The 25967-nt window shown below is 49.1% G+C and overlaps 1 protein-coding gene across 3 annotated transcripts in view; it reads right to left on the minus strand.

Moving 5' to 3' along the window:
• Positions 1–25967, minus strand: part of phkb (phosphorylase kinase, beta) — a 43135-nt gene that overhangs the window by 2018 nt on the left and 15150 nt on the right. For 2 of the 3 annotated variants that reach the window (XM_067248594.1, XM_067248596.1), the window contains 20 exons: positions 24431–24526; positions 23703–23900; positions 20656–20713; positions 20415–20492; positions 19124–19282; positions 18644–18738; positions 11094–11149; positions 10298–10391; positions 7478–7561; positions 6525–6629; positions 6266–6348; positions 5557–5647; positions 4870–4928; positions 4510–4672; positions 4311–4392; positions 4096–4153; positions 2438–2528; positions 822–1027; positions 367–501; positions 9–138 (listed from right to left, as the gene is read on the minus strand). In XM_067248594.1, coding sequence (XP_067104695.1) covers positions 9–138; positions 367–501; positions 822–1027; positions 2438–2528; positions 4096–4153; positions 4311–4392; positions 4510–4672; positions 4870–4928; positions 5557–5647; positions 6266–6348; positions 6525–6629; positions 7478–7561; positions 10298–10391; positions 11094–11149; positions 18644–18738; positions 19124–19282; positions 20415–20492; positions 20656–20713; positions 23703–23900; positions 24431–24526 — 2121 coding nt within the window. Of the gene's footprint in view, positions 1–8; positions 139–366; positions 502–821; positions 1028–2437; positions 2529–3813; positions 3905–4095; positions 4154–4310; positions 4393–4509; positions 4673–4869; positions 4929–5556; positions 5648–6265; positions 6349–6524; positions 6630–7477; positions 7562–10297; positions 10392–11093; positions 11150–18643; positions 18739–19123; positions 19283–20414; positions 20493–20655; positions 20714–23702; positions 23901–24430; positions 24527–25967 lie in introns of all 3 variants that reach the window. The other variant, XM_067248595.1, reaches the window with a different exon arrangement.

A 25967-nucleotide genomic window follows, 5' to 3' on the forward strand; every position in this document is an offset into this window, starting at 1 on the left:
CAGCTGACCTGAGGCAGGTGGAGCCCGGCCACCAGGATGCCGTTGGGAGTCCTCTCCAGGATCTGCCACACGCGGTCGTAGAAGCCCAGGGGGGTCCTGTTCAGAGAGCCGTCTATCTGACGCCTGTGCAGCCAGCACCTGACACACACACACCAGGGGGACGCCACGGAGGTGAGGAACACGCACTACCACAACACACCGTGCTAGCGAGAGCGTGTGTGTGTCTGTTTGTGTGTGATTGAGTAGGTGTGTGTGTGTGAGTATGTGGGTATGAGTGATTGCGTATGTGAATGCATGTGAGAATGCTTGTGTGTGTGTGTATGATTGGGTATGTTTATGAATCCGTGTGTGTGTGTGTGTGTGTACCTTCCTGTGTGTTGCGGCTGCAGGACATCCAGCAGCAGCTGTTTGACGTCGCTGGGGGACATCTGGTAGATGTCCTGGGGGGGCATGTCCCCCGCTCGGATCTCCAGCTCGTGCTTCATGGCTTGCACGATCCAACTGACGCCAGAAACACACACAGTTATAATCATGAGGGGTTCGTTCAGCAAACATTTTCGAATCCGAAACGACGTACAGAGCAGGAATCGAACCTGCAACCCCTGTTGATGCATTTCAATACTCTACCACACTGAGGAACACTGGCTCCACCTTGTATCATAGAAAACACATCTGACCCCTCACCTCGTCCACCCTGTTCCTTCCCTCCTCCAGTCCCCCCTCCTCCTACCCCCCCACCACCCTCCCAAGGACTCCCTGCTCCCCCCACCCGCGTTCCCAGGGAGTCCCCGTCACCTTCCCCGACTCCCGGCCCTGCATACCCGATGCGGATCTTGAGCATGCCGCTGAAGAGCTCGGGGTTGTTGGAGATGATCCAGCCGATGTGGATGACCAGCTCCTGCTGCAGCACGGCCTCCCGCTCCCCTCCAGGGGGGCAGCACCTGCTGTAGATGATGCCCTTGATCACCCCCGGGGACAGGGGGTTGGAGATCACCTCCTCCTCGTGGCCAAACAGACCCAGCGTCACCTGGCACACACGCGTGCACACACACGAGAAAAAAGACCCACCCCCCATATGCCATCAGATTTAGCTCAGTGCTCTGTGTGTGTGTGTGTTTGTGTTTTATTAACTAGAATTGCGTGGGTGGCACATTGAAGCAATCCTTAAAAGTGGTTGTGGGAAGTGACTAGCATCTGATCAGAGCACTTAGAAGTCTCTAACCCAACACAAACATGAAACTACTTTTAGAACTCATTCATATAATAGATACTTTTATATTATCAAAATAAAACTCTGGTGCTTTTATTTTCCCCAAACGCAAGATACGCAGGCCTTGTACAGTATACTGTAAATAGTTCTCCCTCTTTATTTCTGCCGATGAACGAGTTGGGCAATAGAAAATGTAGTTCACCGATAAGAATAGGATGACTGCAGATATTAAGAACAGTGCAGCATTTCCCGAGAAAGATACTGTCATGCTAATAATTCAAACTAAACAAAATCTTAGTTAGATCTTCTACCCATATTCCTATTGTATGCACTAGGACACTGGCCTTCTTTTTTAAATTGTAAATCAACTTTTTTCATCTTGTCTGAGTCAGGGGTCCCTCCAGAATGCAATATATATGCAGATTCCCACACAGAGCCACTCCAGAGGAATGAATAGCCTCAAACTTGCCAGAAGGGAGAGATGTGGATATGTTTTCTTATTTCCTCTTCTCCTTTCACTGTCCCTTTCTTCTTTTCAAAGTCCTTCTCTTAAGGGAAAACTCTCTATATGAAACTTTGACGACGTATAGAAAAACCTATTTCCACTTCAGTACAGCTTAGGTAGTGTGGCTAATGGGAGCATGAGTACATGTGTAAGTGTGTATGGTAGTCAGTGTGTTGGAGGGTCAGTCCACACCACAACAACTGGCGCAAGGATTCAGAGGATGGAGGTTACCATGGAAATGCATTTAGAAGCCTTGCTACAGAGATGGCTAGCCACACACACACGGTGATGTTAGTATGACACACGTCATACACAACAGACCTGACAAAGCTGCACTCATAGGACTAACAAAAGAGCTAATTTACATTTACATTTAGTCATTTAGCAGACGCTCTTATCCAGAGCGACTTACATTAAGTACAGTGACATTCTCCCCGAGGCAAGTAGGGTGAAGTGCCTTGCCCAAGGACACAACGTCATTTGGCACAGCCGGGGAATCGAACTGGCAACCTTCAGATTACTAGCCCGCATCCCTAACCGCTCAGCCACCTGACTCCCTAATTTAACGTTTTTCAAGTTCTAAATTCCTCCCAATATTTCATTTGATAATCAGTCAAAGAAATAATTCAAATGCAGTTTGAAATGTGTCAGATACTGAATAAAGAAAACCAAAATGGATGGTAGAAGCTATTATTTAGGCCCCCGCCTGTGTGTCGACTTACCTGCTTGCCATGCACTAACACACTAGTAATACTTGGGGCCAAGCTGTCCACTAGCTTTGTTAAGACACTGGCAGTGAGGCGCACAACAGACCTGGTGGACAAAAACACACATAGATCTTTAATTAAGTCACGGCCGTGAACTTCCTGTTATGGTGAGATGGATGCCTATGAGCCTGCATGGACTCAAGATCTTTAAGAGGAGCTACTCCAGAATACACCATTAACTAACACGCTACTATTTCTGCTGCAGAACCCAGAGTGGCCTGCAGCAGAAGTACTGACAGTGTGACTGGTGGAACTGAAAAAGGTTTATGACAGTGACAGTGCATGTGAGTGCTATGAGTGCAGTGTTAATGAGTGTTTACGAGGGACTGCACTGAAGGTGCAATAAAAACGGTCGGACTGATAAAACCTCCAGATGCTGCCTCTCTGTGGAATCTAAACGGTATTAGAATTCAAGACGGCCAGCCAGCCTATCAGGAATAAATCCCACGTAAACATTTTGTCTTTAAGCATTCGGCTCTCGCTCCACACATTGTTTCCAGACTTGGGCAATTAATTCTAAGTATTAGGTGTCTGTTTGGTTGGATTAGGGGGAGTGGGAATGGGAGTGTAAAGTGTTTGTGTGGTGGAGTCTTTATTGAGCAGAAACATTTTAATGTTAATGATTCTGGGGTATAATATTACTTGGAACAGGTGTACATGAACTATCTCTGCTTGTTGGGATCCTTTGACTTCTGAAATCCTGTCACCAACTTGGTGGCACAACCTAAACATAACACATGGACTAGGTCACCATGGAAATTATCTTATCCTATATCATGACGCAAACTGGCCTAAACTATATCATAAGTACTGTATACACAACTGCTACTCCCACGGCTCCAGTAAATAACCATGGTTATGCAAATCAGGTGAGACATACGTATGTAATAGCTACAATTTTTATCTGGCAACCTGCCAACAACAATGTTCCATTAACCAACCACCATCACAACAGCAACCAACAACAAGGAGGACAAGGACAACAGGAAGTGAGGTGAAGGAGCGTGTGTGACTCAGACCAGCCTTAGAGAACAGTTGTGGGCGCTGCTGTTGAGAAAGGCTGTCAATGAAGCATCAGGACCACTCTGGGGTTAAGGGAGAAAACGCTGGAAGACCAGGCTGTACATACAGTCCACCTCCCCAGCCTGGCTGCCCTGCGTGCCTGCCTGCCTGGCTGGCTTACCATCTGGCCGATTGGCTGGCTGCTATCCTGACTGGCTACCTTACTGGTTGACAGGCTGGCTACTTTGCTGGCTGGCAGACTGGCAGCCAGGCTGACAGGCTGGCTAGCTCTACTCATGCAGAGGCCTGGGCCTTTTCAAGACTGTTACCTGCTTGCCATGGACCAACGTAGTGGTGATATGTGGGGCAATAGAACTGGCAACCTTCTTGATGATGGCCGCAGTATAGCGCACTGCCATCCTATGAGACCACCAGTGTGAGCGAGGATGCATGTTAGTAGTATGCGAGGTTGGTGGTGAATGTGAGTACAGGACAAACAGGAGAGAACAGGTAGGAGACTGTTACAATACTGGGGATATAGAACTACAGTGAGTCTGGAGTGAGAGGAGCGCTTTGTGGAGTGAGGCGTGCGGGTCGGTGAGGTGTCTGACCAAAGCTTTCTGCTTCCTGCTCTTCTGTAGATCCTCTCCAGCTCATCCCTCAGGTTCTCTGGAAACACACACACACACACACACACACACACACAAACAAAAAAGGTTTGGAATAAATAAATAATTCACTGATGTTTCTGAAGAGAATCATCTATGATGTCTGTGTGTATGTGGGTGTGTGTGTGCGTGCATCAATGTTTGTCCATTTTATTTACCGTCCTTGGTAAAGAAGTCAGGCCCCTCCTTGCTCAGGAGAATACTGGCCAGCTGAGCCTGACTGGCAAGGCAATCACACTCCTGTAAGAGCACAGAAACATGGTTACACACACATATACATTTACATATGTACACACACACAAACACAACCCACACGCAAACACAACACACACACACCGGTCATTCGGCTGTACTCACGTAGAACTTCTTGAGGACCTCGGAGGTGGGCTTGTTCTGCCACTCGGGCACGTCTATCTCGGGCTGCTGCTCCAGGTCCGAGGCGTTGGGCGTGCTCATCTGACGCTTCACCTTGGAGTGCTTGGGCAGCTCCAGCTCCTCGAAGCTCTTGAACTCTGGGATTCTGAGAACCAGAGAGAACCAGAGAGAAGCAGACCAGCTTCAGTCACAAGGTTATTAACCGGGTCTTATTCTAGTAGGCCAGAATAGATCTCAAATGAGAGATCTGAAGAAGGCCTTGTGACGGGGATCCTTAGACACAGGTCGAAATGGTTTGGGCTCTGACTGGTGTAGTTGGCCCCGCTGGGGGGCAGGTCTTACTCAGCCTCGTTGACCCTCAGGAAGTCCAGCTGCTCCACCACTGCTCCTGATATCAGCGTCTGGTGAGGCCGGGCGACATGTCAGACATTTACATTGTGTTCACTTAGCAGATCAAAGATATCAAAAATACAGCAGAGGAGGTATCCCATTCACCTACGATCGTGAACCGTACAGTGCAGCAACATCGACAACATATCTTTAGTCCAACATCAAACAATTTGTGGGTGGACCATGGAATACAGATTAGGATAGATGAGAAAAAGAAAAAAAAAGAACACGACGCAAACAGAGACTGGAAACGGAAGAAACAATTCCACGGAAAGAAGTTAGATGTAGATGACGTGTTTCCCATACATTAATACATAGCAGGCCAGTGGAGCTGTATGACTGGGGGTGTAGTTTAGAAGACATAGGGAGGCATTCTGGGCATCAAGGTGTTAAAAACAGGTGATGTGGTTTTCCCCGGAAAGCTCCCTGAGGGAGAGGTATTCAGAAGCATGTGCTGGGCAGGACACTTCACCAATATCAATGAGACCATGAAAGGGTTTCTTCTGCTTCCATACTGCTCGTGAGCTGAATACTGACAATTCACATTTCGAAATGTCACTGCTTGCCATTTCCCTGCAGAGACCATCGAAGGATATAGTGGAATGGAACAGTGTGCTGGAGTAAAGTGACGCTCCCAACCTGCAGTCTGTCCACGTGAACTTTGACCCCTCCGATGTTGCCCTTCTTGAAGGAGGCCAGCATGTCCAGCACTGGGTTGAAACGGCTCCCTCTAGTGGTGGGAGGCAGAGGGCATTTTTACTGACTGCGGTCATTAATCCACACAATAAGTCCCCTTACAGGTATTGAACAGTTTAATATGTAATCCTATTGAATTCTCCAGTAAGTGGAAAGGTAAGTGATTGGGATGCATTTAAAATGTGTTCTTTAGGTCTTCAGGGACGGATCAATACTGGTGTGATGAAGCTAACCGCAAGGACAGAGTGATATAAATGAGCATTATTAAATTGGCATCAGCACTCACAACCCTTGCATTGATGAGCAATACACTCTACTACAACAAGAGAGAGAGAGAGAGAGAGAGAGAGAGAGAGAGACTAAGAAAGACAGTGAGTGACAGAGACAGTGAGAGAAGGACAGAGTGACAGGACAGAGAGATAGAGAGAGGCTTGCACAGTGGTGTCTGAACAGAACCCTCTTTGTGATATCATGAGAGCTGCTGTAAAGATTCGAGTCTGACCTCACACAGGACACGTCAAGTGTATATTGTTTGTCACAGCATGTTAAGTGTGTTTATGAGTGTGGGTATGCGTGTTTGTGTGTGATAAAGAGTGTGTGTGTGTGTGTCAGAGATACTGTGACAGGCGTAGGGGACAGCAGCAGACGTTACTTGATGTTGTCCTCTCGGATGAGAACCAGGAAGAGGGGACGTCCCTGCATCTTCCAACACTGCTTGATGAACTGCAGGGCGTTCTGCGCTCCAGAGAGGACAGAACAGTCCGTGAGCATCGCTCCAGCTCACGCAGCCTTTTCACTTTGAGGCCATACCACATTTACGTAGTTTGAAAGGAACAAACAGTATCAGGAGAGGGGGGGGGGGGAGGAGTGGACAAACAGACCCGCGGCAGGATGTGAGGTCAGCGGCTCACCTTGATGTCATCGATAAGCAGCATGACGTCCTGAGACAGGTAGAAGTCACTGAGATCAAAGACGATCGGGTAGCACACAACTGTCTTCCCTAGGATACGATAGATCTGCAGGTAGACACACACACACACACACACACACACAGAGCGTTACCTGAGCGGCAGAGCTGAGATGGATGGCCTTGAGGTAGCCACGTATACATTATCCTGGGCAGGACATAAAACATCCCATCGATCCTGAGAGGGCTGCAACGGGCATCTCACACACTCCTGAAGAAACATGTACACACACTACACGACTACACACTCTCTCCACCTCTCATCTTACACTCGAGCACACACTCTGCTACTGCACACTCACCCCCCCCCCCCCCCTCTCTCTCTCTCTCTCTCTCTTTTGCTCTCATCTCAAACAGAAACACACATTCTGCTACTACACACTCAAACTCTCTCCGTCTCTTAGCTTACACACACACACACACACACACACACACACACACACACACACACACACACACACACACGCACACACACACACACACACACACACACAGGATCATAATGCACCCAGGCAGTTCACCTTATTCCATCAGAGCACATACATCTCTCATCCGAGTAGCGTTTTGGCATTAGGTTCGGACAAGTGATTGATTTATCTGCGAACGATGTTTCTTTTGTTTGAGAGCACGCCGGGGCCTCGTCTCCCGTCCGGGGAAGAGTCGTCCCGAGCCAACACACGAGGGAAGGAACGGCCCGACTTCATGCATTAAGATGCCGTGGAGCAGCAGAGGTCTCGGTCGGGCTCCGAGCCAGGGCGCTGAGCGGTGCCCTTTGAACAGCTGCCGCCCGCCCCTCACATCCCAGAGTTCGGCCGGGGGATATGCTAATGAGCGGGTGGGCGGTGTTGTACGATTGGCCCCTTGACCCTGTAGGGGTGGAGAGAGGGGAGCCCTCACCTTGCAGGTCCCGATGCAGCCCACCGGTCTCTCCGGACGCCCACTCAGTCCCAGCTTGTTGTTGATGGCCAGGAAACGGTAGGCCTGGGGGAGACACACACACGTACCGACATTAAAATAGATATCAGGTTTGGGCTGTGTTTATCCAAGCCGGATAAATAAACAAACATCTATTGAGTTTTTGTTTACATACACAATATCCTTCAGGGCTCTGGTAAACAGACAGATACACACTCTAAAGACGGAATTTTAGAGCAGTTAGCGATCAGGTAGCATGGTATTGAGATGCCCTGTTCCAGGAAGGGTGAGTTCCGTGTCTGGGTGGAACACCCTGCACCTGCTCTCATGACTCCCTCTGGTGATCCACATCAACCGAGGCCACCAGCACCACAGTCACGGGATGTGCCAGTAATCTGAAAACCCCCTGGAGTGCCATGCTTATCACACTGGCACAATTCACTGGCTGTTATGTTGGTAGCAACCCCCCCACACACACACATTCACCCTCCCTCCCCCTCCTCTCTCCAGAGCAACTGTGGATGGACTCCACAGCTCACCAGCAAACACACCACCAGCCTCCGAGCATCTCTGGCACCAGCGGAGCTGTGGAAAAACACTCACTGCAGTACCTGCCTCGGTGTGTTTGTGTGTGCGTGTGTGTGTGTGTACACCCGTACCATTCCATCAATCTATCCAATCAGAAGCTCCGGATGAATAAAACAGCAGACAAGATGGTCTCTGCAGGGACTCTGCCTACTGGCTGCTCTCTCTCACCACCCCCCTGCCAGCCCCCCTGTCAGCCCCCCTGCCACCACTAGGTGGAGCTCTGCCACTCCAGAGAACTCTGTCTCCCCGTGGAAAGAAAAAAAAATTGACATAAACAGAAAACTTCCAAATGATAGAGGATACAGCAATTAAAGGAATATTATGGTAATAGCTTAAAATACTGAGTTGACATAAAAGAGGGACATTAATTCCGAATTAAGTAGCGTAGCAAATCCTGGGCCCCCTGGCCAGGGGGGTCCGTGTGTATGGTGTGAGCTGTAGTGTGGACCTCTGCGCCTACATCTCCGCACCACCGGAATACCAATGAAGAAGAACACAAGTGGCCGTCTTAAAAGGCTCCCATTCAGCCGATGCCAGCCTGCCAGCCGAGGGGACGGGCCCCAGCAATGCCCGCACCCCCGCACTTCCTGAATGAAACTCAGCTGAGCTGCCCGCCCCATCCTCCTGGGCAGTCCAGTCACGGCCTGCGTTCAAACCGCCAGCACTGTTCCGAGTCCTGTTGGTTTGCGTGGCCCTGCGCCAAAGGGAGAGCGAGGAGACTGAGGAGAAGAGTGTGGAAGGAGGTCGAGAAGGAGGCGAAGATGCACAAGAATGGGATGGAAGGAGAAAGGAGGCGAGAGAGAAGAGGAAAAACGTGTCGGAGAGAGACGGAGAGGAGGAGGAGAAAGTGGAGGAGAGAGAAAAGATGAAAATAGAGCATAGGAAAGAGAGAGAACGAAAGGGACGGATCAAATGTAGGCGAGAGAGTGAGTGAATGTGTAGGAGAGTGAGGAGGAGGAGAGTCCTCAGCTGTCATTGCCTGGTAGAGGCTAATGGAGTCTCTTTTTTTGCGTTGCGGTGCAGCGCCACCCGGGTGGAGTTAAATAACAGGTTGCTGGACGTAATTGCCACTCTCCTGTTGTCGAGTAGCTGCTGCAAACACAATCACGAGGAGGAGAGGGACGAGGCGAGCAAACAAACGCAGCCCAAATCCAAACCCTCAAACCATTACAAAATGTACCCTTCTGCCTGTTTTGCTGTGTACAATCTCAGACTCAGTCAACACCACACATCAACACACACACACACACACACACAAATACATACCATCCACAGGAGAGGAGACAAACATACACTCAACCCATGTTCATGAGAGGGACGGGTGTTTTCAATTGAGATGAGCTTCACGTGGTTCGACAGCGTGAAACAGAGCTAGCTCTCCTCTGAATCACCTCACATCTGAACAGAGCGCCGGAACATGGAAACACTGCACGCTATACGCACTATGGATACCATGCAGTACACATCTACCATTTGCCAGAGGGATTGATTCGCTTGTGTTCGCGGTCGATCGATCGATCGATCCGTTTGACGGGTCAGTTCATCAATCACATGGCACGAAGCACTCACTCGGACTGACTGACTCCAGATGGATGTGGTAACGGATCTGGGATATCTTGCAGAGCTGACAGGTAGACCAGCAGAACAGGAAACAGGTCATCAACCTGATTGCCCAGTGTTTTGGTGGGCTCCTCTGGCTGGTGTGCATGCAGGTCCTTGGTAAAGGGTCTGCTTTCAACTGGAACATTCCTGATCTACTGTTTGTGCTCTCTGGACCCAGTGTAGGAAGTTGCGGTGTATTAACCAAGCTCAACAGCCAACACAAATCCCTAACCTGACTGGTGTGTGTGTAAGGGTGTGTGTGAAAGGGTTCAGCTCCTAACCTGACTGGTGTGTGTGTGTGTGTGTGTGTGTGTGTGTTAGGGTGCATGTGTTAGAGTGTGTGTGTGTGTGTGTTAGAGGGTGTGTGTGTTAGGGTGTGTGTGTTAGGGTGTGTGTGTGTGTTAGAGGGTGTGTGTGTTAGGGTGTGTGTGTTAGGGTGTGTGTGTGTGTTAGAGGGTGCGTGTGTTAGGGTGTGTGTGTGTTAGAGGGTGTGTGTGTGTTAGGGTGTGTGTGTGTTAGGGTGTGTGTGTTATGGTGTGTGTGTGTTAGGGTGTGTGTGTGTGTTAGAGGGTGTGTGTGTGTTAGAGGGAGTGTGCGTGTGTTACTCCTCACCTTGACCAGCTCTTTCTGGGGCCAGATCTGAATTGGTTCCACCTGCTGAGGAGTCTGGGTCTGGATCCCATAAGTGTTGAGAAACACCTGCAGTCTGACAAACACAATAAAACGTGCAGAACATCCGTTACACCCACACACAAACACACCCATTCGAAAAAAAACATGCATTTAAGGAGGAGAGCATGCCTGTCTGGAAGGGTTCCTCCTGCCCGGTGAAGCAGAGGCTACAGCAGAAACACAGTGATATGTTAACAGCTAGGGATGACCTGCCATATGCAATGAACATTGGTAACGCAGGTTACCAATGTTCAGCAGGCCAGTTGACCTTGTTAACCTGGAGGGTTAACCTTAACCATTTTCCTCAGTGTCCCTCTTTTTCTCTCTCCCTCTCATACACAGGCATGGAGTCAGAGGGAAATGAGGCCACTGAGTGATAATGTCTGTGCTCTGGCCCAACACTTAACGTGCACACTGCAATTACGCCACAGACAAGCCCGGAATCAGGGTGAGTCAGGTGGCTGAGCGGTGAGGGAAGCAGGCTAGTAATCCGAAGGTTGCCAGTTCGATTCCCGGTCATGCCAACTGACGTTGTGTCCTTGGGCAAGGCACTTCACCCTACTTGCCTCAGGGGAATGTCCCTGTACTTACTGTAAGTCGCTCTGGTAAGAGCGTCTGCTAAATGACTAAATGTAAATGTAAATGTAAGACAAGGATGAAAATAACTGGCCTCATAGCCTGCAAAACACACACACACACACACCACACACGTATGTATTTCCCGGCACATACATACCTCTGACTCTCCGCAACCAGAGCCACGTGGATCACCACATCGTTCTCTATGGGACCCTGGAAGCCAGAGAGAAACAGACAGAGCGTGAAGAGCCTGTGCGTGAAGGAGAGAAAACAACCCGGGGAAATGCAGTCGACTGCTGAGGGAACTGAGAAACAAGCAGGTAGAGATACATGATTGTTAATCCAGCTTCGGTGCTGCAATAACTCACAGTTACAATGGTTCCACTTGTAAATGACAGCTTTGAATAAGCGATGAAGGACAGGGATAGAAGGTAGAGTGAGTGAGTGCTGTGAGGGAGAAGGGACAGGAGGAGAGAGACACAGAGAGCGAGAGAAAGAAAGAGAGGAGAGAGACACAAAGAGAGACAACAAGGCAAGAACGAGAGATAGAGGCAAGGGAGAGAGTGAGAGAGCAAGATAGATAAACCACGAGAGACAAAGAAAGAGAGAGAGAGAGAGAGAGAAAGAGAGTATGAACTCAGCGTCACCCTCGCCTGTCATTACAGCAGCGAGGACACAGGCAGCCGTAATGGTGGACTGGTTCTAACGGTCTGTACAGGTCAGCAGGAGCAGAACCCTTGTCTGCTTTAACAGCATCCAGCACACCTTCCCAATCCTCAACACAACATATAAAAGGAGCGTGTGTGCGTGACAATGACACGCCCGCTATTAAACCCATTATTCCCTTCTCATCAGGGAAAGCTCGATGGTAGGCAGGTCAACAGGTGAGCGCTTTCGGATAGAGTTCTTTGAGTGTGCATCTGCGCTGATCTGATTAGCACCGCCGGCGGGGTCCAGGGCGGGCTCTCGGCTGGCATCTGGTTTGTTGGAGGCGTGGAGAGCGCCCCTGGGGGGGAACCATCGAGAGATAAGTGATTTGTAAACAGAGCGAATCCCATCCTGGGAGTGTCTATGACAGAACTGCTGCACATGGACGGGGAGCTAGAACAGAGAGAGAGAGAGAGAGAGAGAGAGCGAGAGAGAGCGAGAGCGAGAGCGAGAGAGAGAGAGAGAGATGGAGATGGAGATGGACAGGGGGAGAGTAAGAGAGAGATAGAGAGAGAGAGATGGAGAGTAAGAGAGAGATAGAGATGGAGAGGGAGAGAGAGCGAGAGGGAGAGCGAGAGTAAGAGAGAGAGAGAGAGAGAGAGAGAGAGAGAGAGAGAGAGAGAGAGAGAGAGAGAGAGAGAGAGAGAGAGAGAGAGAGAGACAGAGACAGAGAGAGAGCAGTTTGAGCGTGTAGTAGCAGAACTGACAAGAAGAGACATATTTATTATGAAGATGGAGGGGGGGGGGCAAACAGGGTGGGGTGGGGGTGCATGAACGAGAAAAAAAGTAAGCGAGCGTGAGGGGGGGGGATGACGGCAGGGGGGGGCGGAGAGGGAAGGAGGCAGAGATGGGAGGAGTTGTTCATCAGAGGACGAGCTGTTTCTTTCCTATAGCTCCACAGGAAGCCAGACGGTGAAGGCAGAGCCGAGCGGGCCGGGAGCCATTTTGTTTTGGGAGAAAAGAGCGGATTTAATGCAGCACTCTCATTATCATCAATCAGACGAGATGAGGGAGGAAGAGGGGAGAGGGAGAGGGGGACAGAGGCCAATGAAGAAAGAAAAAGAGAGGGAGGGCGAGAGGGCGAGACAGCCAGCAAGAGAGATATCTGAAGAGAGGAAGAGAAGGAGAGAGAGAAAGAGACTAAGAGAGAGAAAGAGAGAGAGAAAGAGAGAGGACTTCTGATTGATTATGAGCAGAAGCTTCCAAATCACTGCGCCGGAAATCAGCAATTAGCATACCGCTACAAAAATACAAAGGAGTAATTTAAAGAGGGAAAGGCATACATATCGAGATGACTTCATGTCTGATCTTCCTCTATCTAACACTCTCTATCTCTCTCATTCCACAGCTCACCACTATTCTTCTCTCTCCCTATAGACAGTAGGACAGGTGCTTTTTGAATCAGTGGAATAAACTGTCCTTATCCTTCTATGAAGAATGTATGGTGGAACCGTCTAGACTGGACTTCGGAAATGCAACGGTGTCCTGCTGGTCCACCACTAGAGAGGTACATCATCCACCCCTCGACCCTGCCCCAGGCCCCCTGCCTGATCACACACACACACGAAGAGAACATATATTATACAGTATGTGCCTCGGATACAGTCTCTATATATTTCCATCTGGCTAATGACAGTGTCTGTGCTTTGATAGTGTGTGTACAGACCTGAGGCTCTACTCTGTGAAGGAGAGCTGAAATATCAATATTTACTTCCTCCTCTGTTATGCTACAGAGGACGAAACAACATGTATAAATAAACTACAGCCCAAGCTGTCACAAACTACCTCCCAAATGATAATACATTCTCTCCGAGGCCTCTTCAAGTCAGACAGGAACGATGCATACAACAAATGAGTCTAAAGAGCAAAGGAAGGCGAAAAGGAGAGAGGAAGCAGATTGTATCACATATCTCTCATACTTAAGTGAGGTAGGATAAGCAATTTGCATCTCAGGCATGGCTTGCGTGCCTACTTGTAGAAATAGCTGAACTAAATTTGACAAACTGGAAACCTATTTGCAAAACAAGCTTAGTCAGGGAGTCCCAGGGTACACGACAGAGAAATGAATTTCCTATCCGGTTCATTTGAGATTCTCTCAAATTAAATGCGGTGAAATGTGACACAGTATTGCAAATGAAAGAAACAGTATTTTCCCCCCATTTTCTCCCCTTCTCCTTCCCTCTCCCCCTCGCTGTCTTTGGTTTCCCTCGTGTCTCTCTCTGTCTGTTCCTCAGTCTCATCACATCAGCCCAAGCATCATCTGCATACAGATTGGGACAAACCCTCTAAGCTTTAGAGAGAGCAGGAGACCTTAACCAGACAACAGGCCTAATCCTCCACTAACTAACAGCAGCAGACACATAGAAACCTGCAGGAAGTGTGAACACAGTCGAGTACAACATGACAACATGGTTCAGAACATCCTGTACACTAGACCCAGCCCACTCAGGTGAATGAATCACCTCAACATTTCTGGCACAGCTGCAATAATGTTTAAAAGACAGACGTACAAAACATCAGCAACTTAGCATATTTATGGTACAATAACTACCGCATAGCGTATAGAAGCTTGTTTACAATTTTGTACAACCACGCTTACAGAACCATCCATTCAACAACCAATCATGGGGAACAGCAAACAATGAAACTGTCTGCAAATGTTCGGCTTGCGACAGGCCCCGCCTCACAATATTAATTGCTTGTCTTTAACAATGGGGGGGAATAAATAATAACGCAAAATGTTTATGTCTAGTGTTAATTCACTGCTTAATTGGTAGATCTGGGGCCGTCACTATCTCTGTCCAAATAAAACCGAAATGTTTGAGCGGTACCGCAGGTCCTTCCTTCCTGCTGTGAGACTGTACAACCAGCACTGCTCTACACACACAATCACACACAGGACTCAACCACTCTAAATAACTCATGGACACACTTAAAGTGCAAACTACAATATTTATATTTGTTTATTTTTATTTGCAACTGGTGTTATCTTTTGTATATCTTTTTTATAATATCTCGTACTGACTTAGTAAATTGTATGTATACTTCTGTCCACTGTCCGAATTTCCCCATTGTGGGACGAATAAAGGTATATCTTATCTTCTCTGAAAAAACAACTGGTAGATCTAACTACATGCAGTACAACAGTAGCAGTACATTTAATGCAGTCACAAAGTAAGAATGCAGGAATGATACTAAATATGTTTTTTTTCCCTCTGACGCACAGCAATTCCTGAGGACATGAGTGTGTGCTTGTGCCCGTGTGTGTGTGTGTGTGTGTGTGTGTGTGTTTGTGTTAGCAGTGACCCAGTCCTGGTTCCTGCTGTGTCTGTCGTCTCCTGTCTGCTGACCTGGGATAACACACTCAAGGTTACACCCACCCACTGGGGGGCAGGACACTAGCCCGCAGCTCTGACACACACACACACACACGCACAGACACACACTCTCTGTCCGTCTCTCTCTTTCTCCCTCTACTAAATTATCGCCGCCCAAAAAAAAGACACATCACTTTTAAATCAGAACACACATGGCCAATCCTAGCACTCACACACACACCACATTATGATATGAGATAGTTTAGATTGCCAAATGAGTTACACATCCTGGCAACAAGTAACCGCTGACTTGGTTTGGTGCCCCTGCACCCCTCCAGACCCTCAGACCCTCAGAGAGGCAGAGACGATTGCTAGAGAGGTCATTGAGCGGGTGGGGTAAGGGCTCCTGAGGAGACTGTTGGGTGAAATTGGGATCCTGACTGAGAGGATACACTTCAGCCAGAAATCCTTACAACACACACATCTCTCACCATGAAAACAGAAATCAATTGATATAGCACGCTGAGCTCTATGAAACCTGCAGCAGTCTCTGGATTGTCAAACCTGCTCTGTTTGATATCATTCCCATAGAGGCTGGGCAGGGGGAGACAGGAGGGGGAGACTGGGGACTGGGAGAGATAAGCAGGGAGATTACGGAGAGCAGTGGAGCCAGCTCCCCCCCCCCCCCCCCCTCTCACTCGCTGTCTCTCTCTCCCTCCCTCTCTGTGAGACACCGAGGCTGAGTCACGAAGCAGACCAGACCAGACCAGAGCAGGCCATACCAGAGCAGAGCAGGCCATACCAGAGCAGACCAGACCAGGCCATACCAGAGCAGGCCATACCAGAGCAGGCCATACCAGAGCAGACCAGACCAGAGCAGACCAGGCTGGACCACGGAAGACACACACACACTCTACGCGAATACATGACCACACATACACACAAAGGGCGCCCTCTGAACATAAACATGATAGATCAGATTAAAACATTCAGCTCTTAACTACATAAACACTAATATATGCACGCCAGTGCACCCTTCTCATCAACAGCACAGCATGGATCTCTGAAATATGTGTGTTTCTATTTAGCAGGAGGTGAACCTTGCGAGCACCTGACTTTGGACACAGAATACCAATGACAGCCAAGCCGGGTGATCAGCATACAGGTTCTCTCTCTCTGTCTCTCTCTGTCTCTCTCTGTCTCTCTCTGTCTCTCTCTGTCTCTCTCTGTCTCTCTCTGTCTCTCTCTGTCTCTCTCTGTCTCTCTCTCTCTCTCTCTCTCTCTCTCTCTCTCTCTCTCTCTCTCTCTCTCTCTCTCTCTCTCTCTCTCTCTCTCTCTCTCTCTCTCTCTCTCTCTCTCTCTCTCTCTCTCTCTCTCTCTCTCTCTCTCTCTCTCTCTCTCTCTCTCTCTCTCTCTCTCTCTCTCTCTCTCTCTCTCTCTCTCTCTCTCTCTCTCTCTCTCGCCTGTCACCAGACCATTTGGCAGACCTGGCCACACGATGATGATTATTTATCTGTGGATGCCGGACAGGCGATCTGAATAAAGCCTCCCATCTGTGAGGAAGACAGGGTGACTCAGGAAACAAACATGGCTTCCTCACTCAACTCTCTCCCCCCCTCCCCTGTCGCTTTATCTCCTCTAACTAGTTCCTCCCTCCCTCGGGACTGTCTGTTGCTGCTACTGTGCTAGCCATTTGAAGTCCTTTCACCCAGAGACATTATTGGGGCTGCTTGGATGATTGACAGCTTGTTGTAGGCGTTGCACTTGGAAGAGTTTCCATTAACCTTTTTGCATACATACACAGACACACTTCGTGCACGCACACACACACACACACACACACACACACACACACACACACACACACACACACACACACACACACACACACACACACACACACACACACACACACACACACACACACACACACACACACAAACCTGATTGTAAAGAGTGTTGGCTGTCTGCTGCTAGATGGATGTCCAAGCTGAGGAACTTAGCTTGGAACACGGACGTTTAGCCCCTGAATGAATGCGTGTGTGAGTGAGTGAGTGTAAGGACAGCTTGTATGGGTAGCCCATTTAGTCAAGTGTAGCTAGACATTTTGCGTGCAAGCAACTGTAAGTCGCTCTGGATAAGAGCGTCTGCTAAAAAATGACTGAATGGAAAATGACTGAATGGAACTGCATTGATGCACAGCATCAATGCGCCCATGTGCATTGATGCTGTGCACATATGGATACTGCCTTCTCCTGTGTGTCTGTATGAAGTGTGTTCTGAAGCTCCCTCGGGTGTGTTCGATATGACTCGCAACGCCAGCCCCCTGCTGTTCGGAGCCTAGCCAGCGCATCGCCTCTCATGTGGAACGAACCGACATCGAGGAAGCATTCAATCCCCTCTCTGATAATGGCTGCCTAATAGATGGGTGCTGTAAGCCTGCCTGGTAAACACAGTCAGCTGGATCTAATGTCAAGTTAATGTATTTATCCACACACACATTCATACAGCGCATTAGTGCGTCAGTGGAGCGACGTTTTGAATGAGGAACACGTGAGCTTAGCGGTTGTTCCTGGAATGATGCACGACCCTGTGCAATACGATGATCGTATTCATTGACAGGCCAGGTTAACTCTTCCAGGAATGCCATTATCTCAGCCCAGCATGGTGAAAAATTTAGGGCAAATCCTACCATTCCTGCTCAATTCTGCGAAATATTCAAATCTAAATTAAGCCTAAAGCCATTATTGGCTTTTTTACGAGCTCAGCGTTCTTACGCTGGAACGCACACACAGACTGGAGTGCGCGGGACTAAAGCACGTGTCGTAGCAGAGGGTCATCCCAGTAGCGTGGAGACGGCAGGCTCCGTGTGTTGGGCTCCTTGTGCCGGCCCTGGGAGGTGCCAGGAGGACAGAGCAGAGCAGCCGGCCTGCGGGGAGCTGCAGGGAGCAGCCAGGAGAGACTTGGGCAGGCGTCAGGCCTTAATGCCATGTGAAGGCTGAACATGCCCGCCCTCCCTCCCTCCCCACACACACACACACACACAGACCTGCAGGAGCAGCGCTGACACATAGCCAGCCAGGCAGACAGACCCTAGGCTGCACAGACCATCCTGGTGACCTTCTGTTTCATACAGGGCTCTTCGTCCCTCCTCTCCCCTGTCCTCCCCTACACTCTCCCTCCTCCCCCTCCCCCTCGTGTACATTATGCAAGTCTCTTCCTATCTCTGCTGTGCTCCGCAACCATATCCTGGCACAGGGAGCAGAGGAAGAGAGAGTGAAAGACACATACATATAAAGAGAGAGAGAGAGAGAGTGAGAGTGAGAGTGAGAGTGAGAGTGAGAGTGAGAGTGAGAGTGAGAGTGAGAGTGAGAGAGAGAGAGAGAGAGAGAGAGAGAGAGAGAGAGAGAGAGAGAGAGAGAGAGAGAGAGAGAGAGAGAGAGAGACAGACGGGAGTAAGGTTCAAACTGTGAACAGAGCGGGAGCATCATGAATAAAGCAGTGAGCCAGTGTTTTCACTTAGATGATTCACACAGGACAAAAGCAAAACCGAAGGTAAATTATGTACGTTCATGATCTCTCTGTCTTTGCTTAACAATACACTATGCCTCTCTTCCTCAAAAAACACTCCTATTCACGCGAGAATGGGCCAAAGAGGGTCAGGTGGTGGTGGATGTGTCACCTGATTGGAGTATCTCATGCTGACATTGCGCTGGTCCTGGCGAGGGACGTAGCGGTGGATAGGGTCGATGTCCTTAGGGCTGATCAGCTCATCCACTGGACAGACACAAAAAAAGGTCAGGTCAGTTTAGAAATACACATAGTCGTGTGACAGACAAGACGGAGAGACAGACATTAAGGTGGTAGACAGACAGACAGACAGGCAGACAGACAGTAGGGTGGTAGACAGACAGACAGTAGGGTGGTAGACAGACAGACAGTATGGTGGTAGACAGACAGACAGACAGACAGACAGTAGGGTGGTAGACAGACAGACAGTAGGGTGGTAGACAGACAGACAGTAGGGTGGTAGACAGACAGGCAGACAGGTCTGCAGAGGTAGGCAGACAGACAGTAGGGTGGTAGACAGACAGACAAGCAGACAGGTCTGCAGAGGTAGACAGACAGACAGGCAGACAGAGAGTGGGTTGGCATGGGTTACCCAGCAGTCTGGCGATGTTGTAAAGTGCCTGGCCCCACAGGAACAGCATCCCGTCACGGCCCGAGTTGCTAGGGAAACGCTTCTGGCTCCCGTGCTTCTTCTGCTCCGCCTCCACAAAGTCAGCGGGAACGTGGTAGTACTTAGGGATCACCGCATGGCCTGCCGTCACACACACACACCACAAGGACTCTGCAGCTGTATCATGTGGAGGGATCCCAGTCTAGCCCTACCTAGATAAGTAGTGGACACAGCAAGTCCACACACACACACACACACCGCCAAAACACACACCACACAGCCAACCAAGAGAGAAGCTGTTCCCTCTGCTCACTGAAAGTGAACCATAACCCCATGGCCATGGGAACTAGGGGTGCTGCAGCACCCCCTGACAGCACGAGAATTTTAAATGATATGACTTGAAAATCCACCACTGCGGCACAGCCCCGCAGTAGCGGACTGGCCATCGGGAGCACCTGGAGAAGAAGAATGTAAAACCAGGCTAAGAAAAGTAAGGGTGGGGCTGAGAAATTAAGAGACAAAAAGACATCACCTTCACTAAACAAGGGTTTACCAATGTTATGGCTACCAACATTGGTAAAACCAATGGCTATGTTTATTTTACATAAAGCTCAACTATTTTGCGCTCAAATAAAGGCCAAAAAATGTGCGCGCCCGCATTAAGTATCAAACTCCCGAACTAGCATCACATCAATCACAGAATGTGCATGCGTTAGCAGGGCAGCTGTGGTGGTGTATACGGGGGCCGGTTCTGGTGGGCCGGTCTGGATCAATGTCCAGGGCCTATTTTTACTCCCACTCCGTCCCTGCCGCCCTGCAACATTAAGCCCCCCCCCAGCCCCCCCCCACACACTGGCTTCAGACAACACAGGCTGAGCAGACCTGGAGAGTTTTAGAAACCAGCCTGGAAGGAGAGGCAGCTCCACACAGCTCTGTCACTAGACAGCTTTGCTGCTCAGGATGTGTGTGCGTCAGTGGAGCTGACACTCAGTGTGGGGATGGCTATTCTAAGAGTAATGAGAAAATAACAGTTGTCACCATTCACCTGAGAAACAAGCTGTGAAGGAGCCTGATGTGACCCCCCTAAGTGCATTTAAGGAGTAGATAGTAATTAAGTGGTTTGTCAGTGTGAGCGTGTGTCTTTGTGTGGAGGAAAGTTTGTCGTAGGTGTGTGGAGGTAAGGGTATAGTGTGTATTTTGTAATACACACATACTAAATTGTGTGCGTGTTTGTACAATTAACATCCCTCAGATAAGGATGAGAGGAACTAACCCTCATGACTCTGGAAGACGATTGGCTCCAGAAGATCTTGATACTCCTTCACCTGGGCTTTATTTCCTCTGAACACACCTAGAGGTCAAACACACACACAAACATCAACAGAACACACACACGTAAACACACACACACCAAGGGAAAGATTGTAACTGCTATCTAAATAAAAACCTGAGAAAAGGAGGTCAAAACGTTTTAATGATGTCATTTGCTGCATTATTGATGGGGGGGAACTCACCATCGATCATCATGTAGATGAAGAATATGGGAAACTCGCATTCAATCCCATCAAAAAGCTGGAAGGGAAAACAAGATTCGATTTTCATAAAGTCATCTCTGCCGGAAAAATAAAACTGCCTTGACAAGCCAATTATCTGCCTGCTTGCAAGTTGATATAGCAGTTGATCTAGCTAATGTATTTAGATCCCCAAATCTATTTTCCTTCTTGTATCAATGAGTAAGCATTCTGTTAATATTCACTGTACATTGTCCAGTCATGTGAGGAAGCACATAGTCCATATGTTATGTATGATGGAATGTCTCATCACACTAATAACAAAAACTAATACATTTTATGACTGTTAAGGCTGATATTCAATTCAAGGAGTTTAACTGATGTACAGAACTCATCCATCCGGAAACTCTATTATACACTGTAATATAACACACACACACACAAACACTCCTGCACACAAACACACACAAACACACTTCTGAACTCCTCCGATCAGAAACCATAAATCATCAGGGTTTGAAATGAGAAAAACAACCCACACGAGGAGATGTTTCGTACACATACACGCGATCACACACACACACACACACACACACACGCACACACACACGCACACACACACACAAATAAGTGTCTTCATTAGAGGATGTTTCATCTCAACGTGGATAGATGAACCCTGACTGAAAGGACCGAGGGTTATTCTCCAACCTCAAATTGCTATACTGGAAGAATCACTCGATCTGGTTTGTCCACCAACGACTCAATGTTCCTCTCAGGTTAACCTGAGGCCATACTGTGTTAGTCTCTCCAAGCTGGGCGTATAATAATGGCTCTCTCTAAACCCTCCTGAAAATGTAATTAAGATCTAGCTATCTCTGTCCCCCCCCCCCATCTCTGTCATCCATAATCTCCATGGCAATGAGAGATAGGAGAGAGATTACAGTTTAATGAAATAAAGGCAGTTAATTGGAATGGTCACACCATCTCTCCCTGAGCTGCAGTTAGGGGTTTATATGGCGGAAAGTCAGGGTTATCAGACCCCTAATCACAGCTTTCATATCATTCAGCAGTCAGCATCAGTATGTATCATTATTTTTATCTGTTCATATGTTTCACTGTACTTCATCAAGGTTTCATACAAGTGATTGCTTCACTATCAAACCCAGTGTAGAGTAAATGCAGATAATCATGTACTGTAAGTCTGTTAGCGCAGCCTGTGTCTGTCTGTGTGTGTGTGTGTGTGTGTGTGTGTGTGTGTGTGGAGGACTAGCATTGTTTATGGAGTGTGAAAGTGCACAGGCTTATGGTCTGCCCCAGTGGAGATAAGGCCCAAAATGTTGTTCTTGAGAGGTGTTGAGGTGGAGAAAGAGAGACAGAGAGAGAGAGACACAGAGAGAGAGACACAGAGAGAGAAAGAGATACAAAGAGAGAGACACACAGAGAGAGAGAGAGAGAGAGAGAGAGAGAGAGAGAGAGAGAGAGAGAGAGAGAGAGAGAGAGAGAGAGTGATCCCAGGAGACCTATGCCTCAGCTGCCCCATAGATTGGTAAAACTGGTCATCATACGCCAGCTTGCTCTCTCTCTCTCTCTGTCTGTCTGTCTTTAACGGGTATAGAAAAAAAAAAGAGGAAAAATATGTCAAGAACTATGTTCCTAAACGGTGTGAACCCGAAATCAATACTCTCGTGTGGAACTGTGTCTGTCTATTGTTGCTGGGTACAGCATGACGGATGGAGAAGGACTAGCGTTCCTGTCTGCTGGTCCTGGATCAGGCATCTATACTAGCCTCACAGTGTTGTACTTAAGGACTGGGGACAGCTAACTGGGCTTGAATTTGTGTGTGGAAGCCATGATAAACGTATCTTTAAATGTAGTCTATTTTGACAAAAACATGTCGGAAGGCAGCAGGGGGATGTTACGCAACTGCACGTGTAATTCTAAGCAATGTAACACGGCTCGCTGAATGTCGAAAAGACCAGGAATTATTCATCAGTTGAAGCTCCCACGCCTTCATAGCTCTTACTAGAGAGGAGCTAAATTTGAACGGCGGATGTAGCAGCTACATTTTTCGGATGATGAATGTTTAAGTGAGCGTCTCGGCTTATCTCTCTACGTTACCTGACGGTGCCCTCTAAAACAACCCTCTTCATCTCCCTTTCCTTCTCTACATCCAGTACCACTGCATGCACCCTCCTCGCTCTCCAGCCCCACTTCTTCGCCCCTCCACCTCTATGTCCATCCCTCATCGAGTCCTCTCTGCCTGTGTTATTCCACTCACCCCATCTTTCATTCCTTCTACAGTACAGCGCTCTACTTGCTCTCTGTCCCTCTCTGTATCCCCATCTCTTCTCTTTCTCTTGCCCCCCCCCCCCCTCCTCTCTCCTTGTTTCTTTCCCCTCTCCAACCCCTCCCTCTGTCTCTCCCAGCTCATTAATTCTGGGGGGTCAATCTGAATGAGCAGACTAATGCTGTGGTTTGCCCTGTGTTAAGTAGCTGTACCCTGCTTCGCGTCTCTCTGAAAGTGAATAAGCCTTCGGAGGGGATGAGATGAAGGGTGGGGGACCTTCTAATGTCACACTCCTCTCGATGCAAGGAGGGGGGATTAGGAGGAGGAAGGGCAATAGTTCAGGCAGAGGAACGAGGACGTGTGTCAAACTCATCCTACCCATAATCCACCTAGGCTGCCTTTCGGAACCATAGACCAATCACATCCCTTGCCTCGTCTCTAAATGCACCCGACACAGATGGGGTGAGGGAGTCTGGGGGTTACATGCCAGGTACCTGCCTGGCCCTGGAAGTCATAACCGACATGTTCAGACATGTTCAGACGGATCAGACAGATTCTCCAATGAACAGGGACGTCCTATTCGCCTTGGCTCAATCAGGGTTCAAGTACCAGGTGTTTAGATGCCGTCTAATGCCCAGAGCTAAGCTACTAAGCCACTGTACCGTGCCATTCGAGTGACTAGCGGGCTCATACCAGTCAGACCAGTAAAGGAGGGGAGGACAGACACCAGGACAGGACGGGTCTGGGAGGGGAGACGTCCTACCTTCATCTCAGCTGGTTTGTAGTACCTCCGGTTCTTGTCCTCGTTGGAGGTGCGGTAGCCGTCGCGCAGGAAGCGCTTGAAGCCGTACTTGCCCCGCAGCTTGCGGACCACCTTGTCCAGCGTCTGGCTGTATAGGGCGTCGTCGTCCACGGCGAAGGCCGGGTAGCTGATGCAGGGCAGGAGGGCTGCGTCTGTGTTCTGGCAGGGGTCAGGGGTCAGGGGGAGGGATGTGGAGAGGACGTGGATGTGATGCTGCACACATATGGCTTTACATCGTGTCTTTGTCTGTTTGAAATGTTGTTACAGAGGGGGACGTAGGAATTCTATGAACTTCTGGAAAGAGTGAGCACAGGAGAGGCGAAGGGAGCGAGGCAGGGGCTGTAGAGTTGATTAAGTGATTAAGAGAACCACTCACAGCTCTAATGGACACTTCACTTTTCATTCAAACGGTTGACAGTCAATAACATATTCGACTACTGAGACTTCGACATCGTTGACAGGTGCCAAGTTCCCCCCCCCCCCCCCCCCCCACCTCTTCCAACTTTCCCCCATCCCCACCTCTCACTACCATTACAGTCTGGTTTTCTGAACGACACTTACACTAAATGACTCAACTCAAAACTCATACACTATTGACAAGCAGCAATTTGTCTTTTGCACTCTTTAAAACTGTGTGTGTTGAACAAAAGGTTCGGCAGGTGTGTGTGTGCGTGTGTGTGTAGACTCACGTGGGACCTGGACTCTCGTGGGAGCAGGGAACACAGGGTCTGTCTGTTCCTGTTGTGGGCATCCAGGTCCACAAAGATCACAGACCAGGAACAGCCCTGCAGGAGACACGCATCCTTAGAACCTTCTGGATGGACTTCTGATTGTGGCTTAAAAGCCTGGTCTGTCTGGGTGTGTCTGTCTGCGTGTGTCTGTCTGGGTGTGTCTGTCTGGGTGTGTCTGTCTGGGTGTGTCTGTCTGGGTGTGTCTGTCTGGGTGTGTCTGTCTGGGTGTGTCTGTCTGGGTGTGTCTGTCTGGGTGTGTCTGTCTGGGTGTGTCTGTCTGGGTGTGTCTGTCTGGGTGTGTCTGTCTGGGTGTGTCTGTCTGGGTGTGTCTGTCTGGGTGTGTCTGTCTGGGTGTGTCTGTCTGGGTGTGTCTGTCTGGGTGTGTCTGTCTGGGTGTGTCTGTCTGGGTGTGTCTGTCTGGGTGTGTCTGTCTGGGTGTGTCTGTCTGGGTGTGTCTGTCTGGGTGTGTCTGTCTGCGTGTGTCTGTCTGGGTGTGTCTGTCTGGGTGTGTCTGTCTGGGTGTGTCTGTCTGGGTGTGTCTGTCTGGGTGTGTCTGTCTGGGTGTGTCTGTCTGGGTGTGTCTGTCTGGGTGTGTCTGTCTGGGTGTGTCTGTCTGGGTGTGTCTGTCTGGGTGAGTCTGTCTGGGTGTGTCTGTCTGGGTGTGTCTGTCTGGGTGTGTCTGTCTGGGTGAGTCTGTCTGGGTGTGTCTGTCTGGGTGTGTCTGTCTGGGTGTGTCTGTCTGGGTGTGTCTGTCTGTCAGTGTATGTATGTATGTGTGTGTGTTTGTATTGCTGCTGAGCCTCATGACTGGTGCCAGGCCCAGCCTGGCATTGTTGAAAGCTCCTGGCAGCGCCCAGCGTGGCATGATCCTGGCCTGTCACACGCCAGCTGTCTGTGCCATCTCCATACCCTGCCACTACAGGACGCAAAATGCAAAACACCCATGACGTCCCCAAACACATATAGGACACACATACACACACACGCACGCACACGCACGCACACAATCACACACACTTATCCGCACTTAACATACCACATACACGGGAAAAACTACCACCCATCTCTATCATCCTCTGATCCTTTGATCATGTTTAAATAGTCGGAGCACTCTGAAAACCAGAGATGTGCGCTCTCTAAAAGCCTGCACCCTCACACCTCCACAGATCAAACTGCTTCCACAGAAACAGTAAACACAGAGGGACCCCGCCAGCTCTTACACAACCCAAACATCAGGCCACATCCAGGCTGGTATTCTAGGTAGCAGCCTAAAAACCACTGCTGGTGGGTTTCTGAGCACAGTGTGGGAGGACTTCAGCCATGAAGAGTCATCCAATCACAACGACACAGGCTATTATCGGTTAGCTTGTCTCTCTATCCATCCACAACGCACTCGCCATTCTGTCTCTCACGTACTCTCTCTCTCACACACACACACACACACAGCCAGGCACTCTCTGTCACACATGCGGCCCATCCAATTTATCTCTCGCTC

This window comes from Osmerus mordax, chromosome 13, assembly GCF_038355195.1.
Source record: "Osmerus mordax isolate fOsmMor3 chromosome 13, fOsmMor3.pri, whole genome shotgun sequence".
NCBI classification, from domain to species: Eukaryota; Metazoa; Chordata; class Actinopteri; order Osmeriformes; family Osmeridae; genus Osmerus; species Osmerus mordax.